At 42.8% G+C, this 23887-nt stretch overlaps 1 protein-coding gene across 4 annotated transcripts in view; it reads right to left on the reverse strand.

Annotated features, from left to right (window-relative positions):
• Positions 1–19607: 19607 nt before the first annotated feature.
• Positions 19608–23887, reverse strand: part of ZBTB26 (zinc finger and BTB domain containing 26) — a 90860-nt gene continuing 86580 nt past the window's right edge. For all 4 annotated transcript variants that reach the window (XM_085612348.1, XM_085612357.1, XM_085612371.1 and 1 more), the window contains one exon: positions 19608–22360. In XM_085612348.1, the coding sequence (XP_085468474.1) occupies positions 21133–22360 (1228 nt within the window). In that variant the 3' untranslated portion in view covers positions 19608–21132. The remainder of the gene's footprint in view (positions 22361–23887) is intronic.

The raw sequence follows: 23887 nt of genomic DNA on the forward strand, positions 1-23887 counted from the left end.
GCTTCTGAATTTTTCTCTTTTAACTCCACCCCAGATTCTTCTCCAGTAATGATTTGGGATTCTTTTAAAGTTGCGGCCAGAGGCTTTATCATAAACTTTGTTTCACCAAAAATAAAAAGGTTCTTTGAAGCTAAAAATCAGTTACTAGCTAAGATCAAGCAACTTGAATACTGCTATTATCACTTCAACTCTGAATCTTCGTTAAAGAATCTTATCGAGGCAAAATTCTCTTTTAATAAAATTATCTACTGAAGCTGCTTCCTCTGATCTCTTAAAAAGTAGTGCCCGTTACTATGGAGGACAGAATAAAATGGGGAAATTACTTGCAAACTATTTAAAGATCCGGCGCGAGCGGACTAAAATAGAATCAATACGTAACAATGTAGGTGATTCGCTATTTAAAGATAATGATATTTTGAATGAATTGGTTTCATTTTACAAAAAACTTTATACGCCAGAGCAACAACCAACTTCAGATGCACTTTCTTCTTTCTTTCAATCGATTCATTCTCCACCCCCTTATGATACCGACTTTGCCTCTTTAGAATCCGACATCACTCTCTCTGAAGTCACACATGCAGTTTCGGTGCTGAAGAGAGGAAAGGCTCCTGGTCAGGATGGATTTACTATTGAATTTTATGCCCACTTCGCGTCTCTGTTACTCCCCCCAACTCTTACTACTTTATAATGCTTTTGTAAAGGACGGCTCCTCATCAGGAACTTTTCAGGAAGCCATGATTTGTTTAATTCCTAAAGAAAACAAAGACCCCTTTGTGGTGATGTGATCATGTCAGAGGCCGGTGAACATTCCGTGATGTCATCTGGAATATTGTGTTCAACATTCTCTGAAGGCTCAGAGTGGCAGTTGCTATCTGTGCCTTGGCTGTACTAGGGACAGCTCTCTTTACTCTCCAATAAAACCTCAGCTGAAATCCATACAGCGTTGTTCTTCTTCATTTCACTGGCGACAGAAGACAGGATGTGACTCACTCTGCCCTGCTTGATCAATAATGGACCTTCATTTCACCCATTGTTTTGGACAAGAAGAGGTCTGGGTACTTGAGGATGTGTGTCGATTTGAGGAACCTTAATGAAGCCATTTGGGTTGACGGTTTTCCTCTGCCGCGCATTGAAGATCTCATTGCCGAAGTGGGCTCCTCCTCATGGTATACCAAACTCGATCTTAAGGCTGCTTACCATCAGGTCGAACTACATCCTCAGTCCCGACATCTCACAGCTTTCGTCACTCCAGATGGTGTGTTTCAATTTTGTCGCCTCCCCTTTGGTCTTGCTTCGGCTGCCGTCGTATTTCAAAGATTGATAACTGAAATGTTCCGTCAAAATACCCATGTTGATGTTTTTCAAGACGACATTCTTATTTGTACCCAAAGTGAAGAAGCTGAGCACGATTCTGTTCTTGATCAAGTATTCAATGTTCTAGCAAACAGAGGAGTCACTTTACAAAAAAACAAGTTTACCTTTAATGTCAAGGAAATTGAGTATCTAGGCCATGTCATCTCCGAACAAGGTATCAAACCCAGACCAGGTCTTATAAAGAGCATAGTTGATGCACCTCCTCCTCAAAACAAAGAACGACTAATGTCTTTCACTGGACTCTACTAAAGAAAGGATCAACCTATATATGGTCTGTAGAATGCCAAAAAGGATTCCAATCCATCAAAAATCACATAGTGCAGGCTCCTGCTTTGCAAGCATTTGTTGAAGGAAAGCAAACCATTATCACTGTGGACGCATCAGAGTATGGTTTGGGAGCTGTTCTTTCACAACACACTAATGGAAAAGAAGATACTGTTGGATTCGCATCCAGGACTCTTCGTCCTGTTGAACGGAAATATTCCGTATTTGAAAAAGAATTTCTGGCCTGTGAATGGAGCATTGAAAAATTCAAACAATATGTGTGGGGCAGATCTTTCATTCTCAAAACCGACCATCGTCCCTTGGTCAACATCCTCTCAGGTAAAAACATCAAGCGCACTACGGCTCGTCTAGCACGTTTATCTACGAAACTCTTGAAATACACCTTCACTGTAGAATATATTCCTGGAGAAAGAACTGCAGAGCAGATTGCCTATCAAGGCTTCCCATCCCTGATACAGATGAGCAAGACTGGGAAACTGAGGTCGAAGAATGCTTCATTGCAGTTATTAATCAAGACAACTTATCTTTTGCAGAACATGACTGGATTACGCAAATTGATAAGGATCCCATTCTCAAGGAGGTTGCATCTTTGATTATGAAAGGCTGGCCAAGGGAGAGGTGTCTTTCACATGATCTTCAGATGTTCTGGAAAGTTAATGACGAGCTTTCAGTGGAAGATGGAAAAGTAGTCAGAGGCGATAAGCTCATTCCTCCTTGTTATCGAGAGAAGATCATTCTTGCTGCACATTCGGGTCATCTTGGAGCAACTATTACAAAGAGGAAAGTCAGGAATGACTTTTGGTGGCCCAGAATGGATATGCAAATTGATGACTTGGTGAGGCAATGTTTACACTGTAACGCCAGCGACAAAGTCTTAGTTTAAAGGTACAGTTGAATCTCCCGTACCTCCTCCTGGCAGAGCTTGGCAAAAACTTGGTATGGATTTTCTCTGACCTTTTCATATCCTTCCTTCTAGCTCCAAATACTTTAGTCCTCATTGACCATTTGTCCAGGTGGGTGGAGGTTGAACCCATTTCTACACCCGATTCAAAAAGTGTCGTTAGCTGTTTGGACGCCATTTTTCATAGAGAAGGTTATCCTGAGGAAATCCTCACTGACAACGGTAATGGAAAAACTGAGAGGTTTAACAGGGTAGTGGTGCAAGCAGCATTCAGATCTAAGTCCTGTGTTTTCCAAGCTGTGAAAGATATTTTATGGTCCTATCGCACTTCACCTCATGTAGCTACCACTTTTTCCCCATTTGAACTTATGAGGGGCAGAAAAGCGTCTTCTCAAGTGTATCCCTTTTGAATGGTTACATCATTTCATCTTGGCCGCGACATGAGGTGTAAGTGGGAATCTGCAAGGAAAACTTCAAATGAAGTTTGTTCCAAATCATACCAATTCTCCACCACAAAAGGAACTCACAGACTCTGTGTTGGAGACTGGGTCAAGGTCAAGAATCCAGTCTCATTAAGAAAAGCTTTTTCAAAATTTCTTGATTCGCAGCAAATTGTAGAAATGCGAAAAAATGCTGTTGAGTTGTCTTAACAGCTTAATGCCGGGGGTAGGGGGGCCTGAAGCCCTTTGAGTCCCATGGGCGTTGCGCGCCAGCCACAATGAGGTTGCATGAATAAAAGAGAATAATGTGAAACCCCAGAATCTCAGCTGTTGTGTCCTCAAAAGTAAATTGCAACATTGGAATGTTGGGAGCCTGACTGAAGGCTATGGAGGGAGAGTAGACCAAAAATGGCTGGAGTAGGTCACCTGCTCAGACTTCCCAATACTTGTCCTTCTGTTTTTCACTTTTTAGGTTGAGCCTGGGCAGAACGCATGGGCTGCTCTGCGAGGCATGCAGTATTGAGTTAGGAATGTGAAGCTCCGCCCACTCTCCGCCCATATTTGTAAGTGGCTTGTGTGAATGCTGCCTTCCGATTCCTTCCTTGCCTTGTTAGTCCCTCCTTAGTACCGCCTTGTCTTCTTTTGAAATCTTTATAACACAAGAAATCCTCGGGTCTAAACTTACACACAAGAATGCATCAAAACCATTATGCATCAGAAGATTTAAAGGATTGGTATCTCACAATATGTCCCATCTAGACAGGGGACAATCCCTTTCAGGACGAAAACCCTCACCCACTATAGGTGGCATGCTTCATCATATGGGTTTCTCCTCCCAGTGGGAAACCAAGTCCCGCTAAGGGCTACAACTACTTCACTGTGAGGTAGGAGCTCTGGGATGTTTTCAAGATGGTAAAAAACCTATACTAGGATGCTAAAATCCCATATGTGAATAGTAGGTGTGGTGAGAGTGCAGCACAAAAGGGGCGTGATTGAGTGCAATAGCAGTGGTGAGGTTAAAAGACATTGTTTCAACCTTAAATGATCAATCAATGTATCTAGGCTTTCTTCAGGACCAAGATCAAAAAGGTTGCTGCTACTGGTGCAAGAAAAAAACGTGAGAAGGAAAGAAAGCTATACAGAACCAGTAATCCTAAAAGTTACTGATGGTTATTACTGGAACTCTCTGTAAGGGTGAGACAAAAGACAAACAATGCAACAAGTCAAGTAACAATCCTTCAGTTCTGATGTGTTGCAAGTAACGCTAGAGTGATAAAACTTTATCCGCATTAGCAAGTGCTCATACATTCGTTAGACAAAAAGAATACACTAACCCTCAACTTTAGGATAAGTAGCCACACCTCTACCTGGCGACAGCTCAGGGAAAGGGGCCCTGCTCTGTAAGGAATAAGATCTAGTGTCACACTTTACACAAACAAATCTGGGCACTGATCATCGAGGGCTGATGTGTGTGTGAAAAACGACCGTGCGGGATCACAAGTGTAGAGTGCCTATAGGCTTGAGCAGATAATTCTCTCGCAAAAAAATACAATAAAAAACAGATGGCTAGTATGTCATTGTTCAAGCACACAAGGCTGTGAATTTGGCCAAAGCAATCTTCCATTCTGATGATCAAGTCTAGTATGAACATACCGCCCACAAGAATGGCATTTTTTAAGTCAGAAAGTAAGGTCACATCCATGATATAGGAAAGGCCCCTGTAAAGGGAGTTGTTACAATGTGGCCAAAGGATCTACCGCGTGGCGGTCTCGAAATCAGTCAGAGGACTGTTATACTCCCCGGTTCAGGAAATGCCAGAGTCTAATAGCATCAATATATGTTCTTGAACGACCAAGTGTCATGGCGTTAGTATCGGTGCTCAACACGAGTCCGCAATAATTAATTGGCATCACTAGGTGACGCGTCTCTTTGGGCAGAGCCCATTATGACAAGAGGCGGCTAAGTGACAGCATCGGTTAGGCATCTATAACATGTTACTATCCCAGGTTAAATCTTAAATTAACAGTAATATAAAGCAGAGTCTTAAGATCCCATTCCAATTCGAAATAAGAAAAAGAGGGAAAAGCCAACCTTACTTCATTGTTGGCCACCTCAATAGACCCACCTTCACATACAACCTATAGAGTTTAAAAATGAGCCTCCCTATAACAAGACTATCTCTCAAAAAATACTGCCATGCATTCCCACTTGCCTCTGCGTCGGTACCACGTCGTGGTACACGAGCTGCGACCGGAGTTACCGACCGGAGGGAAGGCAAGCCATTTAAGTAGTCGCAGGGGGGAGTCTCTATTGCGCTACCCTATCAGGGCCCGAAAGGTGACTGCTCACAGTGCCCGAGTGCTGCAAGCAAAGCAAATGCTGCGCATGTGCGAATAACGTCCCACGCATGTGTTGAAACAATTAGCTATCCCAATCCGGAAATGGATTTTGCGCATATGTGAGAGACGTGCTGCGCATGTGTATAAGATAGACAGCTACCCCAAGTTTATCCCCGGATTTGAAACGGATAACTTTATTGCATGAGTTCTTTAGAAGCAATGTGCCAGACTACGTGAGATTATCAGCAAGGTCAGCTGTACGTGTTTCAAAGAATCAGCATATTGAAGAGTGTAAACGGTGATAATACACAGTGTACAAAGAGTAGTATTATTAGGAGTCAGGATGTTAAGGGCGGACATAGTATTCTTTGAATATTATGTTAGCGATAGCAATAGTAGCAAACACTGGATGGCCCACTATACCCTTGTATACTAGCAAAGTCACTAAGTTCAATGATCCAATCCAAGTGGTGTAAGTAAAACCAGCTGGAAACCTCCCATGGTGACTGGCCCTTTTACTTCTGTTGCGACAGGGTATGTTTGAATTGGTCTGTAAGCACGATTTCCTTCAATGGGTTTTGCCCTGCTGCAGGCACAACGTGCTTTCCTTCCATGTAGCACACCATGCGGGCTTTCAATTTTAAAGCTGCCTTCAAGATTCGAGAAGCCCCCGCCATGAGCCATGCCAGTGACCTGAAAAGCCCCAGGGGTACTTATTATGTACATCCGGTGTCTGCATAACAGCTGGGCAGGTAATACTGCCACATACACCATACTGCACAGGCATGATTTACACACACAATATTTACCAGATGTAAATCTGCAGTGTCCCCGTATCAAGTTGAACACCTTCGGCCAGTACAGTTTTTTTCTTTTTAAACTCTTAACACTTTGCATTCTGGAACTTGTAGTTCCGCATTCTCAAAGCAAAACCAAAGGAAATGATGGACGGAGTGTTGAACATTGCAAGCACTCACCCCCAGTCAACTGATCTGGGTTTAATCCACCACCGTTTTTAGCCCACTCTGCCACCCCAGTTCAGACATGGCCATATGCAAATCAGTCTGACCCTGTGCCTCATGGGAACAGTCCAGCCCGAACTGCCAAGCCATGTCTTCCCTGGACCGGAAACAAGCTTCCTAGGACCGGTTTCTGGCATTTCAGCCGTCTTCAGCCAGGCTTGCTTGAATCCAGTGGCAAAGTGAGCAAGGGAGTCACGTCTGAGCATACCCTGCCAACTTATGGCGAACAAAGCAAAACCAAAGGAAATGATGGACGGAGTGTTGAACATTGCAAGCACTCACCCCCAGTCAACTGATCTGGGTTTAATCCACCACCGTTCTTTAGCCCACTCTGCCACCCCAGTTCAGACATGGCCATATGCAAATCAGTCTGACCCTGTGCCTCATGGGAACAGTCCAGCCCGAACTCCAAAGCCATCATGATCATAGACTCTATGCCCCAAAAAGCAGAATGTTGTTGGCCACCATATTGATCGCTGTCTTGATAAAAGGGGACACGGGGCTACTTACCGATATGCTTTTATACAACTACCTGTGACGACACAAACATATTGTTTACTAATGCTTGAATAATATGTCTTAATATCATCTACCTTAGTGGTACTCGTTTTTTATGAATCTCTCTCAAGGGTGGAAGACTGAATTCCTGAGATTTGAACCTGTGACCTGCGTTGTGGATCACTGGGGCCGTCTCTTTAACACACTGAGCAACTGGTTGAGGAATAGTCTCGCTGGAGAGATGCAGTGTCCTCAACGAACGGTTTGAAAATTAGAAGTTTTGTTATGACTTGTGTACGTGTGTCCCACTGAGGACACCGTTTTGGTAAATGCATTCTGTTGTCCCTGCGCGGACACCATACCATCGGTGAGGTCACCAGCTGTGAACTGTCACAGATGACAATTGACAGCTGATCGCTGAACTGACTGGATGTACATACGCTCTGATCCATGTAGGAGCTGGTGTTGGCGTATTTAATTAAAGAACTCACTTCAACCCGTTATCTGTGTACGGGAGTTCTTCACAAAGTGGCGACGAGGATGGGATACGAACCCACGCGTGCAAAGCACAATGGATTAGCAGCAAGTGGGCCTCGCTTTTTTTTTTCCCGTGAACGATGTGATCTTCTTTCTTCTCTCTTTTTTTTTTTAATATTCCAAACAGCTGCTTGTACTTGAACTATTTCCTTGAGGTTCGTGGGTCCTTGTGTTGGCGCTCGTCGCCACTTTGTGAACGTGAGACTTGGAGAGAACGGTCAGGGAATGCACCCTCTGCATGGATTCTGACAAAACACAGGTGACATTCAGACCTCCTCTACACCCAATTCCCTGCCCATCCATGCCAGGGGAGAGTATAGGTATCGACATAATGGGAGCTATATCAGATGGCCTGGAACAATGGTATGTAATAGTCATCTTTGATCACTTCACCAAGTGGCCAGAAGTAAAAATTATCAACAAACCTGATGCATTGAACGTAGTCAAGTTCATGGATGATACATTTACACGGGAAGGTCTCCCCAAACAGATAGTAAGTGACAACGTGGCACAATTCACGTCCGAGACATTCAAGGATTACATACTTAAGCACACAATTGAGCATAAAACAACATCTGTATATGATCCTGCAGGAAACGGTGCCGTAGAAAGATTCAACAGAGTCATAAAAGGTATAATCAACTGGCTAACAGCAACAACCTCAACTGGAAACAAGAAATACTCAAGACTGTGTGGGCTTACAGGATAACACCGTGCGGAACAACAGGACACAGTCTGTTTGAACTTATGCGGGGAAGGACACCTCTCTCAAAGGACAATGTGGGTTGGGTTAAGGCAGCTAGGCGAGTACACTGGTCTTACCAACTGGTCAGAGAAAGACTCATGCATGCTCAGTTCTGGGGCAAGATGATTTATGACAACAAGCACGGGTGCAATCGTGTGGAACTCAAGGCAGGAGACATCGTCAAGGTAAAAAAAAAGTGGTCACATAGGGAAGGGTCAGGACAGATACACCACTCCTCTGTCCGTACGTGAAGTGTATTGCAATTCCACACTCTTGAGCGACGGTAGAGTATGACACTTCTCTGCCCTCTCTGCTTACAGACATCCCGTGAAGAACCCCAAAGCTACCATGCCCACTGAGTTGACGAGAGAGTCTCCTGAAGCACCTAAAAGCAACACAGCACAACCATTTTTGGTAAATGCTTTCTGTTGTCCCTGCGCAGACACCATACCATTGGTGAGGTCACCAGCTGTGAACTGTCACAGATGACAGTTGATCGCCAAACTGACTGGATGTACATACGCTCCCATCCATGTAGGAGCTAGTGTTGGCGTATTTAATTAAAGAACTCACTTCAACCAGTTATCTGTGTACAGGAGTTCTTCACAGTTTTGTCCTCGACATTTCAGGCAAAGGCGCTGCATCCCCTTAGTGTGTCAGACTTGGAAAACGAAAGGCAGAAGCAAAGTAAATCTGCTTTTTCAGGAAAGAGGCGAAAACGAACCTAGAGCTTTAACTGGCCCACTCTGTAAAGTGGTGCTAATGTGTTTGCGCATGAGTGAAACTATTCTGGTCAATTTGCGGCCACTATTGGGCTTTATTTAGTTATTTTCCCATATTTAGAGCTGTTTTTTCCCATTTATTTACCGCTTCCATCTTGAGGCTGCAGTTTGGAACAAAATGGAAGAGAAAGACAGTTTAACAAAAGGGTTTCTTTCTTTTTTGAATCCATTTCACAGTGGAAAGAATGAAGGGGAGGAAAGAAAAGGTAAGAACCGCTTGCTGAAGTCACGGTTTTCCTTCAGCAAGCTTGAACGAGGGAGGACATGGGGCTCCAAAGACCACCTCACCTGCCCCTCACACTTCACCCAAGCTGGCAGGACAGGACGCAGTGACAAGCGCAGTGCGGACACAACTCCCCCCACCAACAGCTCTCCGCCCACCTGCCAAAAAGCATCTGCATTGCAATAGGTCTTGCATTTGCGATAGTCTTAGCTATTTGCATTGTAAATGACAATGCCTTTTATTTATGCTTTAGAAACCACCACGTAAATAAAAAGCATTGTCATTTACAATGCCAATAGCTCAAACTCTTGCAAATGCAAGACCTATTGCATTGTAAATGCTTGTTGATTTAGAGCATTCTACCTTTAGTGAGTGGAATGCACTAATAGCATTAAATCAGTATGTACTGGCCATTAAAAGCCTGTTTCATTGTTACAGTCTCTGGTCTGTGGCTTGGCTAGAGGGCCTTTAAAACGGCCATTGGCACCAGGCTATAATGCTATATTTTTACACGTCAAAGCATACAGAAAAGAGCTTACACCACATACTGCTGTACCCATAATTAACTTCATACTCTGTTTTCCAAAATTCTTTCCTAAAAAACGAACAGGATCTGAAATATCATGCCTTGGTTTTAAACTATAAACATTTTTTATTAAGAAAATCAAGAGGTATTCCAATATTTTGGTCAGTTAAAGTTAAAACTTGGCATCACTTGAAAAGTTATTCACATTTGCAGATGCGAAATATTCGTGTATTTAACATATCTGGCTGCAATCACCTTTAACTTCCAGAATAACTTTGTAACAGCATAAGGAGATTAGTACGTTGACAGATGCATCAGACACAATAAAGACAAATTAAAAACTAATATCCACACTTAAATCATCTGTATGAATGTGAAATATTTTCTGTAAATGCTCGGATGTGGCATGCCTTCATACAAGAAATTAGCTCGCTTAAATAACAAATAATGCCTCCTTTAAAAGTATATTTTAACAGGTGTATCTTTAGTAAAAATAGGTTATACAAAGTACATTAACCAGTAGAGTTACAACTGAATAAATAATGCATTTATCCAAGGGGTTGGAAGCTTCAGAAATAAGAAAAATGACACGCAAGGGGAAATAAATGTTTTACAATTTTTATGTCTGCTTAAAAACACTACTTGCCATGTCACTGTGGAACCATAAAATATTTATCATGAAAATATAGGTTTAGGAACCTTGCATATCTTCCATTGAAAGATGTCACACACTTTAACAGTTAAATGCCAGCGGACATAAAGGCACAACTATTCAACTTTTCAACATACATATTTTTAAACAATAAATTGTAATTAATGGTCTTTATTTTGCCCCACAATTCCTCCTCCTAGTTTTCTTTACATGTTTCGTTCCAATGCACACTATCCCAATTTATTTTTACGTTCTGATTATTTTTATCACTTTTTTCATCTTAATATCCTCATTCATTTAATTGAGTTTCATCATTTTATCTATTTGGTGAATTTTAATGTACTATCACTTTATGAAAAATAATGATTAAAACTCTTTTCTCACATTCCGAGAATCGTATCCTTCAGCAACTGGAATTACGATATATAATGAATACCACATTATTAAGCACACGCTTCAAGTACTATTAAGACCTCCTTCTTATCATGCTTATTTCAGCAACACAAAGAAATGTACTTCAATCTTCAGATTGAAACAAAAATCTGGCGTGAAATAAGTAGTCTGCAGTTCTCCTGTTACACAAATGTTTCATACTGATTCAGGAACCTCTACAACTTCATTTGGCTTCCTGAGCCATGTACATCAGTGATGTGTGGCAATTTCTTACTACAGCGGAGGATGTTAACATGCCTACGGTTATGAAGGGATGTTGGCTCTATGGTTTTTCGATGGGAAACACCATTACAAATGTAATCTAGATGATAATAACTCTTTTGGAGACCAATTCAGACTAGGTTTTTAAAAGTGCGATATGCTAAAGTTCCAACAGAAATGTAAAACTAACAAAAATAAAGAAACTAGCATTGGCCAAGCCAATTTCACTGGCTTGCATTTTTAGTTATTAACCAAAGGTATTTGTTTTGCAAAAGACACCCGGTGCTCCTTAGCAGGGGAGCCAGATCTCATCAGAGCCATTCAGATTAACAAGTCTTTGGCATCTATAGCAATGTATTTGTTTTACCCTTAAGTGAATCATTTCTCTTACAGTGAAAACAAATAAACAAAATATTTTTTGCATGCAATGCATGTACGAGATAAAGAAATGGATGTGAAAAGCTGTGTGATTGAGTGCACTTTTCAGATGTTAATAGTTAGCCATGCTTTCCAATTGATCCACCACCTAGAAGGGGGCAATAATACAACAAACAGCCAGTAGCATGGGGTGAGATACATATTACTTTGGGCTGATCCAAGACTGATGCTGTGTTAAAACAATGGCGGTAGGGTGCTAACACAAATACGCTGACTAAAATCCCACTTTTTCTATATTGTAAACAACGGGTATCACAAGTAACTCCGCTGTCAAGCCAGACCTTCTAGGGGAAAGAAAGTAGGGAAATCCAAAATGAGGTAAGAGAACCTTTTCATTGCCATGTGAGTACAGAGAATATTAGCCATTTCTACAACTAAATAATAATTTTGGGGTGGAAATAGCCGCATGACGAAATCTAGTCTAGATTTAATCTTTGTTTCAATGGTGAGGGCGATTTGTTTCATATCAACATTTTCATATAGTTAGTTTTCATTTTGGTACGTCTTTAGTTTACTAGTAAAGCAAATAATGCTCCTTTTTATGCATGGTCCCTTTTCATCACTTGCTAAACCAAGGGTCTCCAACCTTTTCTGTAGTGAGAGCTACTTCTGATCAGTGAAAATCATTGTGAGCTATTGAAGGTTAATCAACTTGCGCATTATGAATAGACACCGTCACACCCAGCACCATTGACTTTAAGCCTAATGTCCATAGAACCAGATACTATGGTTTGAACAAACTACTTTGATTAGAGGCACTATGTAGGACTGCCATGTGTGTCAGGGAGAGTGTGGTCTTTGGAGATGTATGAACATGTGTGCTTATGAATGGGGTAAATGAATATGGGTGACTGAGAGACTATGTTGTATGTATTTGTGGCACTGGAATGCCTTTCATCGTATGTGGCACTGTTACATGTATTATTCAAATATATAACTATTTTGTTAAAATGAGAGAAATTTAAAGTACAGAAAACGTACTGCAAAAAATGCACATGATATGGAACATTTTTCTACATTTTAAATGTCTCCCTCTTAAAATAATGGGTGTATTTTCAGTTATAAATATGGCACTGTCTCTACCAGCCACTGGGAGTAAGGTGCCTGCTGTGTGTAAAGGCAACACTTTGAAATGGGAGAAAATTAAAAACATTAAGAGGCTTAATTGAGAGTGGGAAAAACATTATGACAATGTTTCATAGAAATATTTTTCTTCACGCTAAATCTTTCCCATTTAAAAAGAAGGTGAATGTATTTTTCAGTTAAAGATAAGAAACAGTTTGAACTAATACAAAGAACAAAAACCAGGTATCACATAGCAGATAAGAGGAGGTTCACATATGGTAATTCTGATCCAGGACTTTCCACATCAGACCTTGGCTCACCAAATTTATCACATGTATTACATTTCTCTTATTTTCGCCCTGTTAATTGGTTTTGGAAATGTTCAATAAAGTTTTTCTGAACTACCAAAAAAAATGTATGGAACAGTGTCTACTGGGAGCAAGAGCCTGCTGTTTGTAAATGGGACACTTAGAAATGGGAAAAAACTAACATGAAGTGTTAACTTAATCATTAATGTAACTGTTCATTTTAATGTTCTACTATTTAAAAGCATTCAGAAACATTTTGTTCTCACACTCCAATACTGAGTGGACATGGACTTAATTAAGAGTTAAATACCTCAGTGCTTCAGCCTCTGTGCCCTGGATCATAAATCTAACTCCAGCACTGCTCATTTTCAGGCCCTGGTGTCTGGGGCCTGAAGATAATAATGTAAAATAAACACAGTCTTCCCTTAACTTTAATAGAAAAATGGGACCCTGTGCTTTTTTAAAAATGAACATACGGCTGTGAGCTACTCTGAAGGTATCAATGAGGTACTGGTAGCTCATGATGGACTGGTTGGAGACAACTAAACAAATAAATCTTCTAAAGCATTTTGATCCACTTTGTTTCAGCACTACTATAACAGAAGGCAGACAATTCTTTAGAACCTGGGGCAGAATTTTGATGAACTATTACACAAGGGCACTTTCCATGGCACATAATTCAGCAGATTTTCGACAAACGCCCAGTGACCTTGGCAGCCCACATCTTTATTGAGAATGTAATCCCGACTAGACCAACAACTCATCACTTTGTTGATGCCAATTTGTATTTGGATCAAAGCAGCAAATATTCTTGAAAGCCAACAGCGGTCAGGGTCCATCAAAAGAGACAACAAACTGTCTTGACAAGAATTTAATTCTATTAAGGACAAGGAGGCGAGGATTATCCTTTCTCATTTCTTTATTAGAAATGCTCAGCAGCCAATTAGAAAACAGTAGGTAGAGAAAAAACTACAGTACCCATGAACACCAGGGTATCACGTGACCAACCATAGAGATCATAATATAAAAGGTCATGTGGAAAGTATCATATCCTTTTTCTTTGGTGAGGAAACAGTTCAAGTTAAAACAGGAAGTCCAAGAAAACGTTGAACATCAGTGGTAGAAAACCCTCAGAAACAGCAGAAGTCCACTTCGAACACAGGACTCGGAAGCAGTAGATTATTGGAAACAGAGGGGCTTCGAAAACCGGATTAACCAGAAGGAACAGCAACACCGTTACTTCGGATCAGAACCTGAAAAGAGACATACAGCCGTAATACACACCCAGTATATAGAATGAAGTCATAAATAGGGGGAGGGGGGGGGGGGGGGTAGAGAAAATAGTGCATTGCATTAAACAGTAGTCATATGCATAAAACAACAATATAAATGCATAACATGTGCAAAACAATAATCACGGGTGGGATAATCCTCGCCTCCTTGTCCTTAATAGAATTAAAAATTCTTGTCACGTATGTTCGCAAATTTTGAATTCTATGTCAGGACAGGAGGCTCCGATTATGCTTGTTCAAAGCTGATCCACCACCACAGAAGCAATATGATCAATTGGTTTGTAATAGAAAGTTTTAAACACTGAATCAGAAGACCAATCTGCGGTCTTCATGATGTCAAATAAAGTAACACCCATGGAAAATGCCTTAGAAGCCATAGCCCCACGTGCCGAATGAGCACCAAAAATTGAAACATCAATACCAGCTTCAGACATGAGCCATCTGACCCAGCGAGCTAAAGTAGCTGGGGTAACAGGGCGAAAAGGCTTCTGCAAAGCAATCAACAGTTGACCATGCATATCTGAACGTAAAGGGGCAGTACATACCTCATAATCCTTGACACATTGAACAACGCAAAGGTTGGGATGATTGGGAAAAGAAGGATAGGTAATCTCGGAAGTATGAGTCTTGGTACGTTTGGAAAGTCGAAATGTGACACCCTCAGGTGTAAAACTGCGACCTGCCAAGTCCAAAGCACGAACATCAGACACCCGTTTGCAAGAAACAAGGCATAGCAACATGGTCAGCTCGGCTGACAGTTGCTTACGGGAAAGTAAAGAATTGAAAGGCCAGGCTTCCAAAAACTTCAAAACAATGGAAACATCCCATAAAGACACGTACTTAGGACTAGGAGGTTTCGCCAGGCGAATACCCTTAAGCAATTTGGCAATCAGAGGATACTCACCCGCAGGTTTACCATCAATTGGAATGTGGGCCGCCGACATGGCAGAACGAAAGTTGTTGACAGTGCGGTAAGCCAAACCGGAGGAAGCAAGAGAGGCAAGAAAATTAATGATCAAAGAGATATCCGCTGAAGAGGGATCATCCTCCCGTTGAACACACCAGTCACACCATCGCTTCCATGACCCTCTGTATCGTTTATGAGTATTGGGAGACCAGGCGTCACTGATAAACTTGGAAGCGTCATATGAAAGGCCTGGGAGCGACCAGCGATCCCCGAAATTCGCCACGCTAGCAGAAGGAGATTGCCTGAAAGAATCAGGGGATGCGGATTGCCGAGAGGATCCAGCAACAGGTTCCACTTCTGGGGAAGAAGGAGAGGCACTGCACAACACATTTCCAGGAGAACCGGGAACCACGCCTGAACCCTCCACAGAGGAGCAATCAGAATTAAGTCTGTCTGAAATAGTTTTGTGCAAGCCAAGACCCTGGGAATCATCATGAACGGGGGAAAGGCATAGCACAGAACCGACGGCCAAGTCTGTAGAAACGCATCCGTGGCCAGGGCCTTCGGATCCGGCCTCCAGCTGAAAAACAGAGGAAGTTGAGTGTTCAGGCGAGAGGCGAACAGGTCTAAGTGGCATTGACCCCAGATCCGGAGGAGAGAGCGGAAAATGCGGGGATGAAGCCGCCAATCGCTGAAGTCCCGAAGGTGGCGTGAATTCCAGGTCGCAATCTGGTTTTGGCGACCGGGGAGATATTCGGCAATAACAGTGATCTTCTGTTGCAGACAAAAGTGCCAAAAAACTTTGGCGATCTCCGCCAATAATCTGGATTTTGTTCCCCCTAACTTGTTGACATACCGGACCGCCGAAATATTGTCCATGCGGAGAAGGATGCAACAATTGGAATGAAGAGGAGAGAAACATCGGATCGCAAATGATCCCGCCAGGAGTTCCAGGCAATTTATATGGAGAGCCAACTCCTGGGAGGACCAACGACCCCCCGTCGAGATGGGACCGCACCGTGCTCCCCAACCCCACAGGCTGGCATCGGACTATCACGAGATCTGGAGATGAACCGAACAGGGCTCGCCCATTCCAAGCATCCATGTGGTCCAACCACCATTGCATCTCCGTCCTTGCTTCCTCTGAAAGAGGAATTAGATCGGAATAGCGAAGGTCTTTCTGGAGATGACGTATCTTCAAACGTTGAAAAGCCCTGTAATGCAGAGGGCCCGGGAAAATCGCCTGAATGGAGGATGCCAACAGACCGACAACTCGTGCTAACGATCTCAGTGACAGTCTGTTTGGAAATAACCGAATTCAACTCCCTCTTGATGTACCGAATCTTTTGATTGGGTAAGAGAAGTTGATATGAAGAGAATTGACCTGGAAGCCCAGAAAATCTATTACCTGCGATGGAATTAAGACCGACTTCTGAGGATTTACCAGAAAACCCAGAGATTGCAAGAGGTCTATAGACCACTCTAGACGAGTCAAGACTTTGAGGGGACAGTCTGCCAAGAGTAGAATGTAGTCTAGGTATATTATTAAGCGGACACCCCGAGCGCGCAAACATTTCACGACGGGCCTCAGAAGTTTCGTGAAGCACCAAGGTGCTGACGAAAGGCCGAACGGGAGAACCATGTACTCGTACCAATTCCCCTGCCAATGGAATTGCAGGAACCGCCGATGAGGCTCGAAGATGGAAATCGACAAGTACGCATCTTTGAGATCTAGGCGAACCATCCAATCCCCCTCGCGAAGAAGATCGCGCAACAGATGAATTTCCTCCATCTTGAAGTGTCTGTACACCACACCTCCGTTGAATTCTTTCAGATTGAGGACTAGGCGAGAACCGCCCCCTTTCTTCTGCACCAGAAAGACCGTGCTGACGAACCCCTGGGGATGGCGAACAGTCTGCCTGATTGCCCCTTTTGCCAGGAGCGAATCTATTTCTGCAGAAATAAACTCTTGGTCTTGAAGAGAGAAATACAGAGGAGAGGGAGGGAGGGTTTGATGTTGGGGCTGATAAAACTCTATGTGGTAACCCTGAACGGTTTGCAGCACCCAAGCATCTTTGGAGATTAAACGCCAATTGTGGAAAAAAAACTCGAATTCGGCCCCCCAGAACAACATTGGAAGCTGGAATCAAGCTCACCTGAAGTGTTGGAATCTTGGTAGCCACCTTGATTTCCGCCGGAACGTCCCTTTCTATATTGTCCTCTCCCTTTGCGAGAGGGATAGAACTGAGAACGGGAGCTGTAGCCGGAATCCTGACCACCGCCTCTGTGGGACTGGAATCCCCTCTGGGAATTTTGGGAGCCACGGCTGAACGAGCGTCCCCGATGTTGTTTGGCCCTGGCAAAAACCGGTCGAAATGCTCGCCGCAGCGAAGCTTGAGCCTTGTCAAGGCCACTGAAAGTTGCCACAAATTTAGTTAGTTCCTTCAAAAAAGAATGTCCGAACAGAAGCCCCTGAGCTAAAGGGCCGGACTCGGAAGAGGAGAGCTCCACCAGCTTAGGATCTAATTTAAGTAGGATAGAACGGCGTCGCTCACTGGAAATTGCACAGTTTGCATTACCCAACTGGCAAATAGCCCTCTGAGCCCATTCAATAAGTTCATTAGGGTTAACAAGGACTGAAGACTCTTTGGCTAAAAATCAAAGGTCTAAAATCTTCATAAGTGGCCCTAGCAAGTCCAGCAATTTGTCTTGGCAGGAGCGCCAGGATCTATCCAGACCCTTCTTGGGGTCTTTTGCATATTTTTTGAGATAGGAAACCATCGTTGGATCGATCTCTGGAGTATCAGCTAAATGGTCGGCGAGATCCGGACTCGGACCGAAGGCGGGCCGACATCCTTCTCAAAGGGTTGCCGGATATGAGCTTGAATATACTCCGCCACACCAGGGGATGGAAGCCATGAGGAAGAATGAGGATGAAAAATATCCGAAGGCTCAAAAGTTAAAACAGGAGGATGTGCAGGAGCATCCACATAATTCTCTTTACGCGACTTCTTGCGAGGCGGAGGAACATCCTGATCAGTGGAAGCTAAGGAATGCGTACCTTCAGTGTCCGTGACATTGCTGGTGGATGCCGAAGCGCCCCCCCCCCCCCCGAGGCCAGTTTGGAAGAGTGCTCAGAGGCTAATGTTTTGGCCAATCTCTTAAAGTCCGATCTATGAGGATTAATAGGAGACTTGGAAGACGTACGTGTGGAAGGCAACCAGGCCTGTTTTTTGTCGTAATGAGTCAAATGACGCTTCAAGGGGTTGATAGCACAAGCAAGTGCCTTAATAACTGAGTGTTGCACACCCTGGGCTAAAGCCTCCACCAAATCATGCTCCGAAAAGCCAGAGGCGTCATCCTCATAATAGTAGTCATCTTCATCCAAATATTCATTCATAGTGACACAAAGTGTTACAGTAATGCCCACAAGATGACAAAGTTCTATAAGGCCAAAGGCACAATGCAGGGGGAGTGAAAAAAAACCTCAGCAAGCCAACAGAACAGGAGAAAACCTGTACACTCTGTTAATAATTAATTAAATGTGGAGGGAGGGCTTGCTGAAAAAATAAAAAGAACACTCTAGGCAGAGCCTATGCGTAGTTATACAGCCCAATGCAATTTCCTAAGCAAAGGGCGTCAAATGGGGCTGAAAACGTGAGGCTGTGGGCAGTTGTTGTGTTGAAACAACCTTCATCATGAAAATCTCCGTGAAACACGGAAGAAATGCATTATAATGGCCGCCGCGCATGCGCGGTAACGGCCGCCTCCGTAAACATAAAAAGGAGGTCGCGCACAGCGCGAGTCCTCCAGCCCCTTTCCCCCGCTCCACCATAAATTTTAAAACGCGGGCGCGAAGCGCCCGGACACCGGGGGGTGAGCCACACACGCCCCCACTACAGTTCGCCGTGAACCGAATAAGCCGCTGACAGAGCGCGCAGCACGAGCGCTACAAACACAGGGAACAATAGCGCATTGCCAAGCATTAATGAATTAATATAAACCTTGAACCGTACAAGCCGCTGACAGCGCGCGGCGCGAGCGCCATTAACACAGTGAACAATAGCACATTTGCCAAGCCATAAGTAAAGAATATAAAATAAAGCACTTAACTGGCTGCGGAGCAGCAAAGAAAGAGGATAGGATACTTTCCACATGACCTTTTATATTATGGTCTCTATGGTTGGTCACGTGATACCCTGGTGTTCATGGGTACTGTAGTTTTTTCTCTACCTACTGTTTTCTAATTGGCTGCTGAGCATTTCTAATAAAGAAATGAGAAAGCATAATCGGAGCCTCCTGTCCTGACATAGAATTTGTAGATCCTGAAATTGAAGGCATACGCATTATGGTTGACAACACAGATGGTGTAGACATGGCAACAGACAGCATACCATTTTCTGGGACAACCTTTGGTCAGCTTCCAATTTGTCTCTCAGTCAATCCATAGTATATTTCCTTATTCACAAGAATTAGCTAGCTTCAAAGTAGCATGACATTTTGATATCTATGTAAGTATGTTAACTCTTCCATTGAAACTCGGAATAAAAGCAGTTTGCTTGTATAGCAACAGCCAGACTACCAAGCTTAATGTCCCCCACACCAAAAACACACTTCAAAATGGTTACAGCACAATGGGCTGAGTGTACGTCTTTATTCCTGGTAGCTAAGAGTTTGAATTTCCTGCAAAGAGAAAATAAATGTTAACTTTTACTCCTTTAATGCATAAATAATCTCCGCACAAGGCACTCAGGTCTGTGAAACATCCTATCCTTTCAGTTGCCCATGATCACTCACCAAATATCTACTGGCACGCCACCAAACCACGCGCAGAAAATTCAATGGAGGCGTCACTGCACATCCAGAGATTCTAAGCCCTGCAACACTCTGACAGAATACTTAATAATGGTGCAAGGTTTGCCAAACTCTTAAAAAGAGAAATGAAGAACAGTACAGCAACTTTCAATTTAGATTCAACTGGAAGGCAGAAGCTCTCATAATGCTTTATAGGTATCGTAAAGCGTGTGCTGAAGGATTTGCATTGAGCCCACCACCAGTGAGGCTTTGCCTTAGTACAATATACCCGAGGTGGGCTGACCAATTTCAATATTGATAACCTCCTTGTCCCACTTTCCCTTCATAAGAACTCTGAGGCAAGTTTCAAAAACCCTAATAAAGGTGTAAAAACACACACATCCAACTCAGTGCTTGGCTATACTTTCCAGTTTGTACTGGAATGTAGTAGCAACAGATGTGATGCCCTGTCAGGGATATAGGTTTATGCTGAAAAAAGCATCACTTACCTCTAAAGATGAATGAGGGAAGTAAGTTTGGTACACAGAAGCATTACTGAACTCATCATTATTTGTGGCAACCTGTAAGTTTCTTTTGTGTACACACAATTTAAAACAGTGTTGCTCTTGAAAAATAAAATAGTTTGATTAATATCAAGAGTCAAAACCTCGAGGATTTTCACACAAATGGCTCCTGCGTAGACATACTCATTTCCTAGCAGTCCCTTTTTAGGAGAAACAGTTTTGATATCAGAAAATAGATTGGCCATTTTGTTTGTGTTGCTGCAAGTTTAATTTTCTAAAAAACCTATTTGGCGTTAGGTTTTCAAGGGAGAGTGGCACCTTCTTTATCTTTCAAACTTCACAGTTCGGACATGAACAGACTCTCGCCACCCGACAGTGAGAGAGACTTTCAGTGTCAAACTTACTTTGCACATCCTCCTCATCAATTTGGTAGAAGTATCTTTGCGAAAGAGACTAGTGACAAAATGTTTAGCTGTCCCCAGGAACAAGCATCGTGCTCAACAGGAATAAACATTTATGGGTAAAATTTAAATTACTATGTTGATCTAACCTCAAAGATATGATACACTAAGAAAGCATCTGAAATAGGGCAATATGCCTCTGGGATGTGAGTGCCAAAATGTACACTGTCAAGAGTGCATTTGTAAAGTACACCACATATTCCGAAATCCAAAGAGGACATAATTCAACACTTTTTTGGTCTTAATTTCATATTGAAATCTCAGTAGTTGTAGTACACACTCAATTTTGTGTACCTTCTTTGAACAAATATACAACAAAAAATATGAACAGAGAAACCATGATAAAACTTGATGATAAAACAAGTCTACTCTTGACGTGCGGTCGCATAAAAATCTGAGTCCAAGTCCACAGTAACATCTTGAAAGCTCCTTTCATGTGCATTGTCAAAACTGTTTTTCCCATGCAGCTGTTTGAGGTGCTTTCTTAAAACAGGTTTATGAGCAAACACCATATCACAGTAATTACATTTATGGGGCTTATCACCACTGTGAAGGTTAAGATGATCTTGTAGCGAGCATTTTTGAGAAAATGTTTTCCCGCATATCTTGCACTGGAAAGGCTTAATTCCCGCATGCACTCTCATATGCCTGTGCAGATTTCCTTTTTGAGTGAATGTTTTCCCACAGAGAAGACACATGAACAGTTTGTGTAATTTCAAATGACTGGCATAGTTTTCCAAATGACGAAATACTCTGGTGCACTTAGGGCACTGATGATGCCACTGAAGCCCTTTTTCCATCATCCTGTTCATTGGTCCAAACATTTCTTTAGCTTCGAGCATCATATTGTCGCTGCCTGTATCCGAGAGGTCATAGTTCTGGAGTTGGTTGTCTTCAGTTTCATTGACTTTATTTTCAACTGTTGAGTTTATGAGTGAGTGCTGTGGCTCAGATCCATGGAGAGCAGATTGATCTGAAGGAATAAAATGGTTCAGAATTTTCTTCTCAGATGCTTCTCCGAATGTCTCCACTTTGACAATCTGAACATCACCATCATCCATGTCATCACTAGCTTCAGACAAAGGAGAACAAGGAGAACTTTGCAATAAATGATCTTCAAACTCGTCATCACTCTTCTTCAGTTCCGAAGAATCACTTTCGTGTTCACATTTTTCTTCACGATCCAAAGTCTCTTTTGGTTTTATGAACTTCCAGAGGGCCTGTATACATCTTTTCACAACATGGCTCATTTGAAGAAAGCTAGCAGCAGTTAGGTAGTTTACAAGCTCAATTTCTGGAAACTCCAGCATACCGGTATAGCAGGATAAGAGCAACTGCCTCCCTGCTTCAGAACTTTGCAAAATGGAGATCTCTACTTCTTGTTCATCATTCAATAAAAAACGATCTCTTAAATAAGGGGATCCTGCAGCAAATACAATTTTATGTCCTTTGATTTCAACGTCATCAATATGTACAGTCACATCACAAAACTTATTTTCCTTTCTCAGTTTGTTCATGGTCTGTAACATTGAATCTCCATAATTCTCAAATTTGAACTGAAGGTGATCAGAGCGTTCACACATTTTGGCAGACCTAGACGAAAACAAACAAACATGTTTTTATTGTTTTGTTAGGAGCATCCGTGCAACAAGATTTAATTAATTAATATCACACGTGTTATAACACCCAACATCTTTCCCATTTATCAAGGCCAATTCTTGAGTGTGAGAAACCCAGTACAGGAGGTTTCAGTAGACCACAGGCAAGACTACGGCCCAGTAACTTATGACTGTCCTCGGTCTGGTTTGAAGAGTGCTGGGGAGAGGGGAGAACTGCGGTACCACACAGCTGCAAGACTGCCATGTGGTCTAATGCATGAGGCTTGCAGATGCCAATGGAGGGCAGGGGAATCTGTGTTTGAAAGCAGAGTGACCAGAGGGCTAAATCAACAAGCATTAAAAACGCAATAGGTCTCGCCTTTCATTAAGTTAAAGCCATTTGCTTTGCTATACAATACCATTAGCTAGCAAATGACTAACTTAATCAAATGTGAGAACTATTGCATTTTCAATGCTGGTCTTTCCTGCCTCCCTTCTTTGCTATTATTCTTTATTCCTTCCTTTTACCCATCTGTTGTCTTTCTTCCCTCCCCACCTGCCTTCTTTGCTTCCACTTTTTTCCTGCCTGCCTTACTTTCGTTTTGCTTAGTTTATCTGTCTGCCTTCCGTCCATTCTTTCCAACTTGCGTTGCTAGTAGTGTTCCCGCCAGCTTTCCCCACTTCCTTTCTCTCTGTCCTTTCTTCAAGCCCTCCAGTCTGGCTTGATTGCTGTCCCTCCTCCCTTACTGCTGCCTGTCTGTGGGGCCTACTGCCTGGCTGCCTACGTTATAGTCTGACCTGGGTACAGATGGGCACATGCCTCCCTGGCTTGGCACGATCATGGGACTTTCTGCAACCTATACTAGCACAGAAACCAAAACCTCATGTGATCACGACCGGACGAAGACTGTATTTTTTTCCCGAACCTGCTGCGGAGATCAACTGTGTGACTTCCGGATCACAAATCTACCTGTGAGATAGCTGAGTGGGTTAAGCGCGTGCAGTACAGAGGTGTGTGTGTGTGTGTGTAGTAGCTTGTTCGAGTCCCGTGGATGCGACTATCTGATTGGTTGGATTTCTGTATAACCTGCAGACGATGGGAGGTAATTCCCGCAGGGCCGCCTGCGCCTGTCATCCTTCTAAGGGCGATAAAACTAGTATAATTGCGTTTGCTAGTATGTATTAGTTAAGGAGCCAAGCAGAAATGTGGTGTGTCCTGAACATGATCAACATAATAATTATTTTGCTATTTGTCATCCTTCCAAGGTCGATAAAACGAGTATAATTGCGTTTGCTAGTATGTATTAGTTAAGGAGCCAAGAAGAAATGTTGTGTGCCCTGAACATGATCAAAATAATAATTATTTTGCTATTTCACGTACACACAAACATTATTCGGAAGGGGGTGGGGGGGCTTTATTCATTCTGCTATTCCACGTCAGGGACTGGAGGAACACAAGCTGGTAAATGTCTGGCAAGCAGACTCGCTTCCAGCCATCTGCTCCTTTATGTGAGGCGGGGAC

This window comes from Triturus cristatus, chromosome 1_2 (genome assembly GCF_964204655.1).
Source record: "Triturus cristatus chromosome 1_2, aTriCri1.1, whole genome shotgun sequence".
Lineage (NCBI taxonomy): Eukaryota > Metazoa > Chordata > Amphibia > Caudata > Salamandridae > Triturus > Triturus cristatus.